The sequence below is a fragment of the Apium graveolens genome, chromosome 4 (genome assembly GCF_009905375.1).
Source record: "Apium graveolens cultivar Ventura chromosome 4, ASM990537v1, whole genome shotgun sequence".
Taxonomy (NCBI): domain Eukaryota; kingdom Viridiplantae; phylum Streptophyta; class Magnoliopsida; order Apiales; family Apiaceae; genus Apium; species Apium graveolens.
Genome location: NC_133650.1, coordinates 20,577,750 through 20,592,764, shown reverse-complemented (window position 1 = coordinate 20,592,764; position 15,015 = coordinate 20,577,750). Strand labels below are relative to the sequence as shown.

Here is a 15,015-nt window from a genome sequence, read left to right as displayed (position 1 = left end):
CCACTGCTGTTAACTCTAAATCATGAACCGGATATGAAATTTCATGCGACCTTAGTTATCTTGAAGCATATGCAATAACCCTTCCATGTTGCATTAGAACACATCCTAATCCTTGGTGAGATGCATCACTATAAATAACAAAACCTCCTTGACCTGATGGAGTAGCCAAGATAGGAGTTGAGGTTAATCGATGCTTCAATTTCTCAAAACTTTGTTATGCTGCTTCATTCCATTGAAAAGGCACATTCTTTCGAAGTAACTTAGTCATTGGTCCTGCAATCTTCGAAAATCCTTCTACAAAACGTCTATAATAACCAGCCATACCCAAAAAACTTCTTACTTCTGTGACACTTCTTGGTGCCTCCCAATTAAGTACCGCCTCTATTTTCTTTGGATCAACTTTTATCCCTCTCCTAGAAACAACATGTCCTAGAAATACCATATGGTCTAACTAGAATTCACATTTTCTCAACTTGGCATATAACTGTTTCTCTTTTAAGGTTTGCAAAACCGTCCTCAAGTGTTGTTCGTGATCTTGTGCACTTTTGGAGTAAATGAGTATGTCGTCAATGAATACTATAACAAACCTATCAAGAAAAGGTTGAAATACCTTATTCATCAGCGCCATAAATACAGCTGGTGCATTAGTTAATCCAAAAGGCATAACTAGAAATTCAAAATGACCATATCGTGTGCGAAAAGCAGCCTTGGGAATATCTTTATTTGCAATCTTTAACTGATGGTAACCTGATCTCAAGTCAATCTTTGAGAAAATACATGCACCTTGTAATTGATCAAACAAATCATCAACTCTTGGTAATGGATACTTGTTCTTTACTGTGACTTGATTCAGCTTCCGGTAGTCTATACATAATCTCATGGTACCATCTTTCTTTTAAACAAATAATATGGGCGCACCCCAAGGTGAAACACTTGGACGAATATAACCTTTTTCTAGTAACTCTATCAATTGTTTCTTTAACTCTTTTAATTCTACTGATATCATTCGATATGGAGAATTGGAAATTGATGTTGTACCTGTAAGAAGCTCAATAGAAAATTATGTATTTCTATCTGGTGGCATTCCTGGAAATTCTTCTGGAAATACCTCTGAAAATTCTTTAACCACGGGAATATCTTCAAGTTTACTTGTAGTGGCATTAGTATCAATCACATGTGCTAAATAAGCATCACAACCAATCCTAATCATCTTAAAAGCTTTCAAAGCAGAAACTAAACAACTTGGTATCATTTGACGATCACCACAAAAAATACTTTATTCTGACCAGGAGAATCAATTATAACTTCCTTGGTATAATAATCTACCTTTGCACGATGTCTAGATAACCAATCCATACCTAATATTATATCAAACTCATGGAATGATAAGACTATCAAATCTGCATGTAACTTTGCCTCGCTTATCTGAATAAAACCATCTCTATATATTCTACCCACAACTACTACCTCACCCATTGGAGTGTAAATATTCACTTTAGAATCTAACGTGTTAGGATTCTTGTGCATATGTGATGTCATTTTAGATGATATGAATGAATGTGTAGATCCAGGATCAATAAGAACACAAACTTCTAAGTTATTGAAAAGAACTTTACCAGTAATTACTTCAGGTGCTACCGCGGCTTCATCTCTGGTTAACGCAAAAACTCGTGCATGTGTAGGTGCCCTAGAGCTCTGTGCTTCAGACTGGCAAACACCACCACCAGCGTTAGTAACTTTTTCTCGATCTCTGCCAAAAGATGTTCATGTTCCCCTGTTCTGAACAGGTATCTCTGATGCAGCTTGCTCACTGTTTACTCTTCTGGGACACTCTCTCACAAAATGTCCTTGTTCACCACAAAATAGCACCCTCCAGAAATTCCTCGACATTCCCCAAGATGTTGTCTACCACAGTGTGGACATGTGGTTTTTGTTTGGATTATTGCTAGTTGATTTCTGTTAGCATTCCCATAAAAATAGGACTTTCCACCCCTAGATACGAAAGTACTTCCTCTTGTAAATGATTGTGCAGGTGAACTAAAATTCTGACGTTTGCCTGGTCTTCCACCAAATCCACCTGAAAATCTGGATCCTTTTCTTTTGGGCCTTTGAAAGAAAGTTGGTTTTCCTTGATTAAACGTTCAGCCCTAATGGCTGCAGCTCACAAGTCAGTGTAACTACGAAGATCTCCGGGAGTAATATTGCTTCAAATATCATATTTGAGACTTTCTTCAAAACACTTATATCGATCCCTTACGGTTGAGACCATAGCCATTGCATAATGAGATAACTATGTAAAATTTACCTCATATTCAGCTACACTCATAATCCCTTATTTCAAAGTCAAAAATTCCCATTGCTTTTCATCCCTGTAAATCTCAGGCATATACTTGTCTCTGAACTCACGTCGAAAATCATCCCAAGTTAATATTGGTAGTTGTACAGCTGAGTCCGGAACGGTCTCCCACCAATCATATGCATCTTCTTGCAGCAATAACACTGCATAATCAAACTTCTCCTCTGGAGCACAACGTATCATAATGAATACCCTTTCAGTTCTTTTCAACCATTTTTCTGCTTCAGCGGGATCTACAGTGCCAGGGAAGTCAATTGCCCCAAACTTCCTGAGTTCTTTATAGTCACGTTTTACATGTTCATCGCCAGGAACAATTCTAGGTCCTTCCACTTCCTGTTATATATCTACATTGTCTGCATGCAAGTGTACTTGTGGAGCATATGATACATTTCTAGACTGTTGGCCAGCTACTCCTCCACTCCCTTGTGCAATAGGAACATGAATATCTTGATTCATATCCATAGACCTATAAATATATGCATATAGCTTAAAATTATATAATTATAACTTATCATATGCACATGAATAAATATATGTCTTAAGAATCATATGCCTGCTCTGATACCAACTAAATGTGACACTCTTATACCTCATTGTATTTACATGATTTAATCTAATTGAATATATACTCATAAAAACTAAATAGGTTCAAGCGCTCAAATTTTAAATACACACAAGCATATGTATTAATATTACAATCCCACATTCTTCCTTAAGTTATACAAACAGATTTGACACAAAAATTATAAATAGCTTCCCAAAAGACTTAGCTACGTATAACTATATATACAAGTGCTGAAGAGTAGGGAGTCTGGAGCATTAGCTGGCCGACCTGTGACTTAAGCCTGTATTTACCACTCAAAACATGATATCACGCAAAAGTCTAGTTTTTAGGATAACCTGTAAAGTATTCGCATTTGATATGAGTTACAACTCAATGAGCATAAATCAGTATAAGTTTTACTCTAACGGATTAAACAATATAAAAGAACAATGAAATACGTGTGACATGTACATGAATACATATGCATTAATATTCCCTTGACTTTTATTGTTGTGACCAATCAATCTTTTAGTATCATTCCGGAATTCACATTATTTCACGTTATTTGTCTCAAAGGCTCATAATTCACGTTGATAGCCAAACAGGCTAGAAATTCACATTGATAGCCACAAAGACTACTAATTCACGTTGAAGGCTAGCTAGGCCTATCTTTGATACTATAATATTGATGGTCACAACGCCTTTAATTAATCTAAATGCTTATTCATCTTTATAGCATGTTAAAAAGCATCCAAGTAGCAGGTTATATGACTATTACTTTACAACAAGCACAACACAGTAATTATACAGTCACATAAATAAACAGTTCACAACATGCACAGGTAATTAAACAATATATTCAAGTAATATTCTCATGATCAATTAATTAAAATAGACTTGTAAAGATAATTATATTAGAACAAATTTCGATTTATACTTGATATCACTTTAACAACCAAGACCTCGTCTCCAAAATGAAATTATGTATGGATTAGAAGCCGGGGATCAAAGAAGAGAAAATTTGCAGTGCCTTATTATTCCTCTCTTTTTTTCTGTGTTTTCTCGCTTATGCTTTCCTCTACTTTTTTTTCCTATTATTTTTTTTCCAGTGTGTTATCAAAATGTCAAGACCTTGGCTTCCTATTAATAGACACTAATCTCCCGTAGGTGAAGCCAGGTGTTTTTACTATATTCTTTTTTTTTGTTCAAACAAGGTCTTATTTATATATATACATAAAAAAACACATTTGCATAAAATTAATTAAATGGTTTCCTAACTTCCTGTTAACACCACTAAATAGTAAACATTGTACCATCCGGGGCCATATTTCTATTTTTAATTATTAGCTCAAATAAGCATAATGGAACATGTTTTAAAATTCATCATTCTATTTAATTTATTATTTCGGCTTGTAAATAATTACGACACAAAAAGAGAAGGCCCATACTTATTTATTGACCAACCATTTTTAACTTTTTAATTCTAATTCATAATTTATTTTTATTTTTTATCCATTCTTTTTATTTATCAAACACCGCACTATTTATACTAATATTAATTAAGTAGCCAATTTTATAAAATTTTATACAACTTTTTAACAACCCACGTTATGAACCTGATAGCCATGGCTATCATCAATTTTTTTTAAAACTTATCTTATTATTATTTGAGGCCATGCTTTCTTATTTTGTTTTTTTATATAATTCTTTTTCGGTCCCCATTCACTTTGTAACTTAAAAATTAGTAATATATTATATTGTGTTAGAGCAACTTCAATCTAATCCTAACATATTCCTTAAAAATAAACAAAATAAATAATTTATATTACCATTTTAGTATTAGGCCATAGTTTAATTGGTTCACAAATGAGATGTTAAAGAGCATAAGAGGTAGCCCATTTTAATTATTTTAGGCCCAAATCTACTTAGTAATCTATGTTAAAATTTTCTTTTAATTGGGCTTTACAAATTTGTAAAAGACGGGCCCATGAAACCAAATTCATGTACTACTAGTTCATGTAATAATAATATTTATTTCTTTTACTAACATCTAATATTTTATTATTATAATAATAATAATAATTATTATTATTATTATTTTAAATCGTCATTTGTTTATATATCTACTTCTATTCTAGTTTAATTCTAAATATATAATCTTGATAATGTTCGTGTAACTTTTGACATTTTTAATATAATTCGTTTTGCCTCAACTTGTATCCGAAAATCAAATCTAGCATAACACTATATCAATTTATATATTCACTTAGCAAATTTCGAATCTCTGTAACTTTAATAATTACTTTCTTGATAATATTAAGCTATCGCATAAATGTCATATAACTAAATGCATACACTTTGTAATGTATTAATATTTTACACATTTGATACTAAATTCCATCAACTCATTATTAACAATAACAAGTAACACAATTAAAATCTTAAATAAAATATAAATGACTTATTTTTAAATATTAAATGCATGCTCGTGTGTGCTTCTCGGATAGAGATGTGACATCCCATGCCGATCAGTTTGATTCCTTAAGATATAGCATTTACAGCCAAAGACATGAAGAAAGTTTAGTGTTGTCTTCTTATTCTTGAACAATTGGTAGGGTGTCATGCATTTTGCTTGATTAACCAAAAAAATATTCTGAGTGTAGCATGCAGTATTTACAGCTTCAATCCAAAAATTTGTTGGTAACTTTGATTCATCTAGTATTGTCCCTGAAGCTTCAATAAGAGATCTATTTTTTCCTTTCCACCAAACCATTTTGTTGTGGGGTTCTTGCTGCTGAAAATTCATGCATGATCCCATTCTCTTCACAAAATGATCTCATCACAGAATTCTTGAACTCAGTTCCATTGTCACTCCTAATTCTTCTTACTTTAAAATCAGGATGATTGTTAACTTGCCTTATGTGATTGATGATGATTTCACTAGCTTCATCTTTGGATTTTAGAAAATATGTCCAAGAGAACTTTGAGAAATCATCCACAATTACTAGGTAATATCTTTTTCTTGAGATGGACAATATATTGACTAGTCCAAATAAATCCATGTGCAATAGTTACAAAGGTTCTTCATTTGTTAAATCAAGCTTCTTTCTGAATGTTCCTTGATTTTCTTTCCTTTCTGACATGCATCACGCAGTCCATCCTTTGAAAATTCCACTTGAGGAATACCTCTTACCAAATCTTTCCTGACTAGCTCATTCATAGTCTTGAAGTTAAGGTGGGACAGCTTCTTGTGCCATAGCCAACTTTCATCTTGACCTGCCTTGCTAAATAGACAAGTGACGGATTCTGCATTTGATGAGTTGAAATCAGCTAAGTACACATTCCCTTTTATCACTCCAGTGAGAACCACTTTATTGCTTCTCTTGTTGGTCACAACACAGGCTTCAGAATTAAATGATACTGAGTTGCCCTTGTCACAAAGCTGGCTGATACTGAACAAATTATGCTTGAGTCCATCCACTAGGGCAACTTCCTCAATGATTACATTATCCTTTGAAATCAAGCCATATCCCACAGTATAATCCTTGTTGTCATCTCCAAAAGTGATACTTGGGCCAGCTCTCTCCTTGAACTCAGTGAGCAGGGTAGAATTTCTAGTCATGTGCCTTAAGCACCCACTATCCAAATACCAAAGATTTTTTCTATTTCCCTGCACACAATAAAATTAAATCAAGTTGATTTTGGTACCCAAGTTTCCTTGGCTCCTTTTTTGTTAGCCTTTTTCTTAGGTTTATTAGGCTTGTCCTCATTTGACTTAGGCATTTGAAGTTCATACTTAGTCAGTTGAGTAGAGTCCTTTAAAACCATTCATCATTGCAGAATTATCATGCACATGTTGATTAACATGGAAAGACATATTCTGTGCAAACATGTTATTCCAGTATGGCATGCTAAATGGCATTTGTGGCATACTAAATGCAGCATAGTAAGGATTTTGAGCAAATGGCATATTAGCAAACTGTGCATTCAAATTATGTGCAGGCATAACATTTACAGGCATTGTAGGCATGCTGGGAAATGAAGGTGGTGCAGACATGGGAGCGGGCATAGAAAGTTTGCAATTAACAGACAAGTGATTAACACTACCACACTTAACACAGATTTTTCTTAGTGCATATTTATCAGGTGTGTAGTTGTTATATTTGTTAATTCCTACTTTCCCATTTCTATTGTTTTCCTTTTTAGATTATGCTCTTACTTCAATTTTCTCCAATCTGTCATTCAATTTCTTGATAGACAGATGCCCTACATTGACTCTCTTGTTCTTGTTCACTTGACTCGTTTCTCCTGGAATAAAGTTATTAGAAACTGATCCATATTTGTCATTTAGCTTAGCTAGTTTAGCTTTGCTAATTGGCTTTTTCTCACTCGACGGATGATCCTTTAGATCTTTCGACGGATGACATTCATCATTCATCGAATCCACATCCATAGAAAGTCCTTCTACCAAATTAGAATCTAGTTTCTCCTTGCTCTTTTTTCCAGGCTTCATCAAAGAAGGATTCTATACCTTGAACTTTAGTAATTTGAGCATGGACATCTCTAGATGATTTTCATGCCTAAATTACTTCATGTTCTCGTTCAAGCTGCTTTCTTAAAATCCCCTCTTTCTTTAAGAATCTAGTTAGTTCATCTTTAGCAATCTTGCGTTCTATCTTTAATTTTTCAAACTCAACAAATTGAGTCTCTAGCACATTGTTTCTTTCACTTAAAAACAAATTAATTTCTTTAAGTTTGGTGTTTTCTTTAGTGAGAGACTTGAGTGTGACACACAGATGGTATAATTCAGTAGACATATCATTTATAGCATCATTACACTCAGCTTTAGATAAATGTGCTAGGTTAGTGGTGATTACTTGATTGCTGGATGAACTAACTTCTGTTTCATCTGAATTGGCCATAAGTGCTAGATTGACATAGCTTATATCTTCATCCTCTTCTAATCCATCTGCAGCCCAGTCATTTTCTTGTGTGATGAAAGCCATTTCCTTTTGTGTAATATATAATAGATGATGTCAAAGATTACTGAAGCTGACAATGTCATTAGCAATCAGTTAAGCTTGGAGCCAACCCTAAGTAAGTTGTATTGTTTTCTAAAATTGTATTTTGTACTTGTAACACTTAAAGTGTGTAAAAATGCAAAGGAGCGGACTGGAGTCTTTTTCCTAAAGCAGTATCAAGCCTAAGGATTTTATCTGGAAGAAGATCAAGAAGATCATGTCTCAGAAGAATTTTGAAGAAGCTTGGAGTTGAATAAATTTGTTTGGAAAAAAATGTTTCAAGTCAAGATCTCAACAAGTCACAGATTTAATGTTATAGAGAAGTCATTCGAGAACTCTAGAATGACTTATCGAGAAGTCATTCAAACTCCAGAGAGTACCGACGGATAAGCAATATCTACTCGACGGATGAGCTATATATCCACTCGATGGATGAATAACATCTACTCGACGGATGAGCAATATCTACTCAACGGATAAGCTATACATCTACTCGACAGATGAGCAATATCTACTCAACGGATAAGCAATATCCACCGCGAGTAGAGAAGTCAGGAAAGTTACTCGAGAACTCAAAAAGATATATACAAGTCATTCCTTCACTAGAGAACTCAGAGTTATCGACAAGTCAATATCCATTCGAGAACTTAGAGACATCTACAAGTCAAGTGAAGTTATGAAGACTAGAGATCTCGATGAGCTGAAGACCTCTATAAGACAAACTCATTATGAAGTACTAGAGATCTCGATAAGCCTTTGTACTTCTCGAGATATCAAGTGTTCAAATGAATCAAACTGGAGATCTCGAAATACAGTCTCAAAGTACAGAATTGTAGATCAGTTTAATATCCAAGATAAACAATCAACAAACAATCCAACAGCTGGATTGACAAGTCTACAAAAAGCAGCTTGAAGTGTGTGCAATATCAATGGCAAAGATTAACTGACAGAGGAGGATTAAAGTAAACACGGGATGCTAAAGATATGCTAAGCCAGAAATGGAAGATTTTCTTTTCTATAAATAGAAATGACAAGAGACAGTTTAGAAAAAAGCTAATAGCATGTTTATTATCCACCGTGTAAACCAACAGTTATTTGAGCTATAAAGTTAACACTGGTCCTCTAGTTAGAAGTAACAATTCAGATCAAAATTCTTGTAACACTCTCGAGAAGAAGCTGAGCTATTTAACTTCGAAGAGCTTAGAAATTTTGAAGTAAAGCATCTTAATTTTTAATACAAAAATTAAGTGAGTTTTGAATATCTGTGTTCTTTATTTTGTGCAAGTTTAATTTTTGCATGAACACTTTTCTATACAAAATTTAATTTACTATGTTCAACCGTTATCTTTCAAGAATAACCTAAAATCAGAAAAACACATTCACCCCCCTGTGTGTGATTCATTACCCAACAAGTGGTATCAGAGCCAAATCTAAAAGAAAACAGATTCAAGATGTTGGAAGAATGAATACACAGAAAATCAGTAGCATCAAAATCCCTACATTTGACAAAGCTAACTACACTCTTTGGAAAAAGAAAATGATGTGGTTTATCAAGATGGCCAATCCACTCTATGTTCAGATTCTCAAGAATGGATCTTTCATTCCTATGGTAAGAGTTGAGGAATCTACAGATGGAGACATGGTCATACCAGCTCATTATGCTCCTAAAGATCCATCTGAGTATTCTGTCCCTGAAAAGGAGAAAGTCTCCCTGGACAGTAGCTTATAATTGATATTGATTGAGTCACTTGACAATGTGATGTACAACAATATTGTCAACTGTGACCCTGCTAAGCAAATATGGGAGAAAAGTATTAATGAAGTGTTTGAAAGATTTATTAAGCTGATAAATGACTTGCAGCTTTATGAAAAGTACTATGAAGCTGAAGAGGTGAATCTAAAGTTTTTGCTTACTCTTCCTGATCATTTGGAACAGAAAATCTCAGCAATCATGGAAGGGAGAGACTTGAGCAGGATAACTCTGGAAGTTCTATATGGAATTCTCAAAACCTATAAACTAGAGATGATTCAAAGGCAATCATTGAGATCTGGCCAAGGACATGTTATAGATGGTTCAAGTGCTTTAATAGTAAATAAAGGCCAAACATCCAATGATGAACTCAGATCTCATACCTTAGTTGTCTCAACAAGTGATCAGAGAACAATTGATTCACATGAGCAAGTCATACTAGAATTAGAAAAGGATGAGTTCTACACTCTTGAAGAACTGGATGAGTTAGATCAGTCAATGGCTTATCTGGCTAAAAAATTCTCTAACATTAGAGTAAGGAAGCCAAGCAACTCAAAATATTTCTATTTATAATCAACAGGCTCAAACTTCTTTTTACCAGAATCAGACTTTTGGCATTCATTAGTAAAATGACCTGCCAAGCCACACTTGAAACATTGAATTTGGACTTATCAACCATGTTTCTGTTTGACTTGGCTGCTCCAAAATTCTTCTTAAATTTTAGCTTTGCAAATCTCCTGGATAAAAAAGCAAGATGCTCATCTATGTCATCCATGTCATCTTGACTAAGATTATCTTCATGTTCAGCTACTAGCCATTTCCCTTGCCTTCACAAACTCTATGGTTTGGGGCAAATTCAACAGTTTCAACCTTTGTCTCCTCCTTTTCTTGCTCAGCAACTAATGCAATGGATCCTCCCTTCTTTCTTCCTTTCTCCAGCTTCTCATCTTGCTCTATTTCAAGCTCATAGGTCTTTAGAATCCTATACAGTCTATCTAAGGTGAATTCCTTGTAATCTTGAGAGTTTCTCAATGAGATTGTCATAGACTTCCATTCCTTTGGCAAGAATCTAAGGAATTTGAGGTTTGAGTCTTTTTTTTCATAGACCCTTCCATGCAGTTTTAGAGCATTCGGTAGTTTTTGAAATCTACTAAAAATGTCAGTGAGTGACTCACTTTCTTCACTATAGAAATGCTCATATTGCTGAATCAAGAGTTGCATTTTGTTCTCCCTTACCTGCTCAGTTCCATCACATATAACTTGAATTGTGTCCAAGACATCCTTGGCAGTTTCGCAGTTTATGATGTTATAAAACATTTCACCATTAACACCATTAAACAAAATGTTCATGGCCTTTTTATCCTTATGAACTTGTTCAATATCAGGATCAGACCATTTTGCTCTAGGCTTTGGGACAAATGGTTCATTTCCTATAGCAGCTCTCATAGGGACATGTGGACCTTTCTCAATGCAGTCCACATATGCTTCATCTTGAGATAGGAGATGCAGGTGCATTTTCACCTTCCAATGGTGATAGTTATCTTTGTCCAGAAATAAAATCTTTACTCCAACATCTTTTCTGCTCATCTTGTTAGTTGTTGTGATCTTTAAACTCTTTATTCTTCAAGAGCTTGCTCTGATACCAATTGTTATTCCCAAACAATCTAACAAGAATTACAGAAGGGGGTTGAATGGAATTTTGGCTTCTTTTTAGATTTCAAGAACAATTCTTCTACAAATAAACAACTGTGTTTGATTTGCAATAGTGCGGAGTGAAAGTAAAATAGAAATCAAGACAAAAAGCATTTAAATACAAGTATTTAAAAACTTTCTGGCGGATTGAACTTTTCCACCAGAGATATATATTAAGTAGAGAACTCTATGTTACAAAATGTACACAGCTGCTTACAAGTTGAATCTACAAAATTCAGAGAAATTCTTTACAAATTCTGCCTTATCTATTTCTCTAGAAATTACTTGCTAACTTCGATACTTTTTAACTTGCTACTCTTGGTTTAAATATCACCAAGTTACATGATAAGAAGACAAACAAATAAGACAAATTATTTCTATTCTAACTTCATGCTTCTTCACTTTTCTTTTCAGCATCTTTGAATATCTTCAATTTAGCATGGAAATGCTTCTTTGTTCTTTAAAACCTGAATTAGGTTGCCACATTACATTTGCATACAACCAACGCATGTGAATGTCAAGTCACTATCAACTGCTCTTTTGAATCTGATCATCCGTTGAAAATCAGATTGATCATCCGTCGAAACTCAGGTTGATCATCTGTCGAGACTTATGTTGATCATCCGTTAAAACTTTGTGAATCATCCGTTGAGACTATCTTCTTGGCATTCGACTCCATTTCATTTATACAAGATTACAAGGTATCTAATATTTAAAATTAACCAACCTATCTTGCATATCAATCTAGTAGTCAACATGACTTAAATATTCTACAACATCTAGTTCACTAAATTACTTAAGTATGCAATAATTTGCTACTAATCTTATCGTTAAATAAGCTACTCTTTCAACGAATGTTGAATTGATCATCCGTTTAAAGCTACAATTTCACTTAAATAAAATCTAATAAGTGTTTTGTTCAAGTTATCATCAAGTACACAACATATTCCTAATAATTTGGTCCCGTAAATGTGTTGTCACTATCAAGGAAAAAATATGCTTTAGTGATAGTCAATGATTACTCCAAGTACACATGGAAGTTGTTCTTAAAATCAAAGGATGAAGCACCACAGATGATAGTTGATCATATAAAGAAAATTGAGTTGGAAACGAAACTACCTGTCAGAAAGATTAGACCAGAAAATAGAACAGAGTTCAAGAATACATTTTTAAATGAATTCTCTACAGAGAAAGGTATTTTGAGACAGTATTGAGCACCAAGAACTCTACAACAAAATGGAGTAGTAGAAAGGAAGAATGTACCTTGGTTGAAGCAGCAAGGACTATGCTAAGTGAATCAAGACTTCGTACCTACTTCTGGTCTGAAGCTTTCATCACGGCATGTTACACTCAAAATAGTACCCTGATTAATAAAGATCATGACAAGACTCCTTATGAGATTATGGCTAACAAGATACCAACGCTGAAATACTTTCATGTATTTGGGGCTAAATGCTTTATGTTAAAGGAAGGAAATGAGCATCTGGGAAAGTTTGATGCTAAGGCAGAAGAAGGCATATTTCTTGGCTGCTCTCTGGAATCTAAAGCTTACAGGGTTTATGTGATTTCTGATCGAAAGGTGATTGTAAGCCGTAATATAACGTTTGACGACACCAAGTTAGCAAGCCTGCAAAGAGAAAAGGATTCTGAATCTCCGGAATTTGAAACTCTTTTAGATGATCCTTTGGATGAAGAAGAACCTGAGATTTCTCGTGTTATACCTACAGTACATGGCAGTGATGATCTCGAATTAAGTGGTGGTAATGGTGGAAATGGTGGTTATGATAATCATACAGGAAACCCTTCAAGAACTACTACTCAAAGATCAGAATCATCAAGTCATGGTGGCAGCAACTCAGGGGGAGCAGGAAGAGGATCTACAGTTCACACTCAATATCATGCTGAACAAGGGGAAACATCAAGATCTTATCTGCCTAGAAAAAGAGTTTGGAACAGAGATCATCCCTTTAAACTAATCATTGGTGATCCTGATACAGGAGTGAAAACTAGACATGCCACATATAATGAATGTCATTTTTCAGGGTTTCTCTCAAAAAAGGAACCTAAGAAAGTGGATGAGGCACTTGAAGATGCAGATTGGGTTATTTCTATGCAAGAAAAACTCAATCAGTTTGAGAGGCAGAAGGTGTGGAAGCTGGTACCCCGACCAAAAGACAAGTCAGTAATTAGCACGAAGTGGGTATTCATAAACAAGTTAGATGAAGATGGAATTGTAACGAGAAACAAGGCCATATTGGTAGCTAAAGGTTACTCCCAAGAAGAGGGTATATATTATAATGAAACCTATGCACCAGTAGCTAGGCTTAAGGCAATCAAGATGTTTCTGGCATTCGCAGCACATTCAGAATTTAAAATTTATCAAATGGATGTGAAGAGTGCATTCCTGAATGGGGAGTTAGAAGATGAAGTGTATATGAAACAACCTCCAGGTTTTGAAGATCCAAATCTATAAGACTTTGTATACTTTCTATTTAAAGCTCTCTATGGACTGAAGCAAGCACCAAGGACATGTTATGACACTCTCTCATAATTTTTACTTGAAAATGGCTTTACTAGAGGTGTTGTAGATAAAACTCTATTTTATAAATTACATAAATATGATATGATATTAGTTCAAGTATATGTTGATGACATCATATTTGGCTCTACTAATGATGATCTTTACAAGAGATTTTCTAAGCTAATACAGAGTAAGTATGAAATGAGTATGATGGGAGAGTTGAACTACTTTCTTGGATTACAAGTGAGTCAAAGGAAAGATGGAATATTCATTTGTTAATCCAAGTACATCAGAGAACTTCTCAAGAAGTATAATATGGAAGATTCAAATCCGGCAAAGGCTCCAATGCCAACAGCCTCTAAGTTTGATCAGGACAAAACTGGTAAGAAAGTTGACATAGCAAGCTACATAGGTATGCCAAATATTATGTTTGCAACATGCTTATGTGCTAGATTTCAAGCTAATCCTAAAAAGTCTCATCTTATAGTTGTTAAAAGGATTTTTAGATATCTAAAGGGGACCCCAAATCTTGGTATTTGGTACCCTAAAGGTACATGTTTTAACCTAGTTGGCTATACAGATTCAGATTTTGCATGTTGTAAGATTGATCGGAAAAGTACTTCAGGAAGCTGTCAGTTTCTTGGAAGAAGGTTGGTATCTTGGCATAGCAAGAAGCAGCACTCAGTATCCACATCAACTGCTGAGGCTGAATACATAGTTGCGGAAAGTTGTTGTGCACAAATCTTGTGGATGAGGAACCAACTCCAGGACTTTGGTCTGTTGATATCAAAGATTCCAGTATTCTGCGATAATACTAGTGCCATTGCAATCTCCAACAACCCAGTTCAGCACTCAAGAATAAAGCATATTGATATCAGGTATCACTTTATCAGAGAGCATGTCATAAATGGCACTGTGGAATTATATTTTGTACCCACAGATGATCAAATTGCAAACATCTTCACAAAACCACCGGATGAAAACACTTTATCTAAGTTGGTTAGTGAACTTGTGATGTTAAATCTTTCTAATTAATAAATTAGAAGTCAGTAACTGCACTTTGCCTTGGATAAATTCACTTGTTATTTAATTTCAATATCTTAAAGACATGTGAATTTACTTGCCATTATT

The 15,015-nt window shown here is 34.5% G+C and overlaps 1 protein-coding gene across 1 annotated transcript; it reads right to left on the bottom strand.

Annotated features, from left to right (window-relative positions):
• Positions 1 to 214: 214 nt before the first annotated feature.
• LOC141718399 (uncharacterized) lies at positions 215 to 2,950 on the bottom strand. The gene is made up of 7 exons (XM_074520780.1): positions 2,946 to 2,950; positions 2,744 to 2,822; positions 2,391 to 2,689; positions 1,327 to 1,750; positions 1,109 to 1,210; positions 611 to 763; positions 215 to 451 (listed from the first exon to the last, which is right to left on the bottom strand). Exons 1-7 carry the CDS (start codon positions 2,948 to 2,950, stop codon positions 215 to 217), a joined length of 1,299 nt encoding a protein of 432 aa, XP_074376881.1.
• Positions 2,951 to 15,015: the final 12,065 nt, after the last annotated feature.

Coding starts and splice junctions, on each gene's coding strand:
- LOC141718399 (XM_074520780.1), bottom strand. Junction 764..1,108: donor TGGTTAAAGAATTTTCAGAG/GTATTTCCAGAA, acceptor ATTTTCTCAAAG/ATTGACTTGAGATCAGGTTA. Junction 452..610: donor TTATGGCGCTGATGAATAAG/GTATTTCAACCT, acceptor TGTGAATTCTAG/TTAGACCATATGGTATTTCT.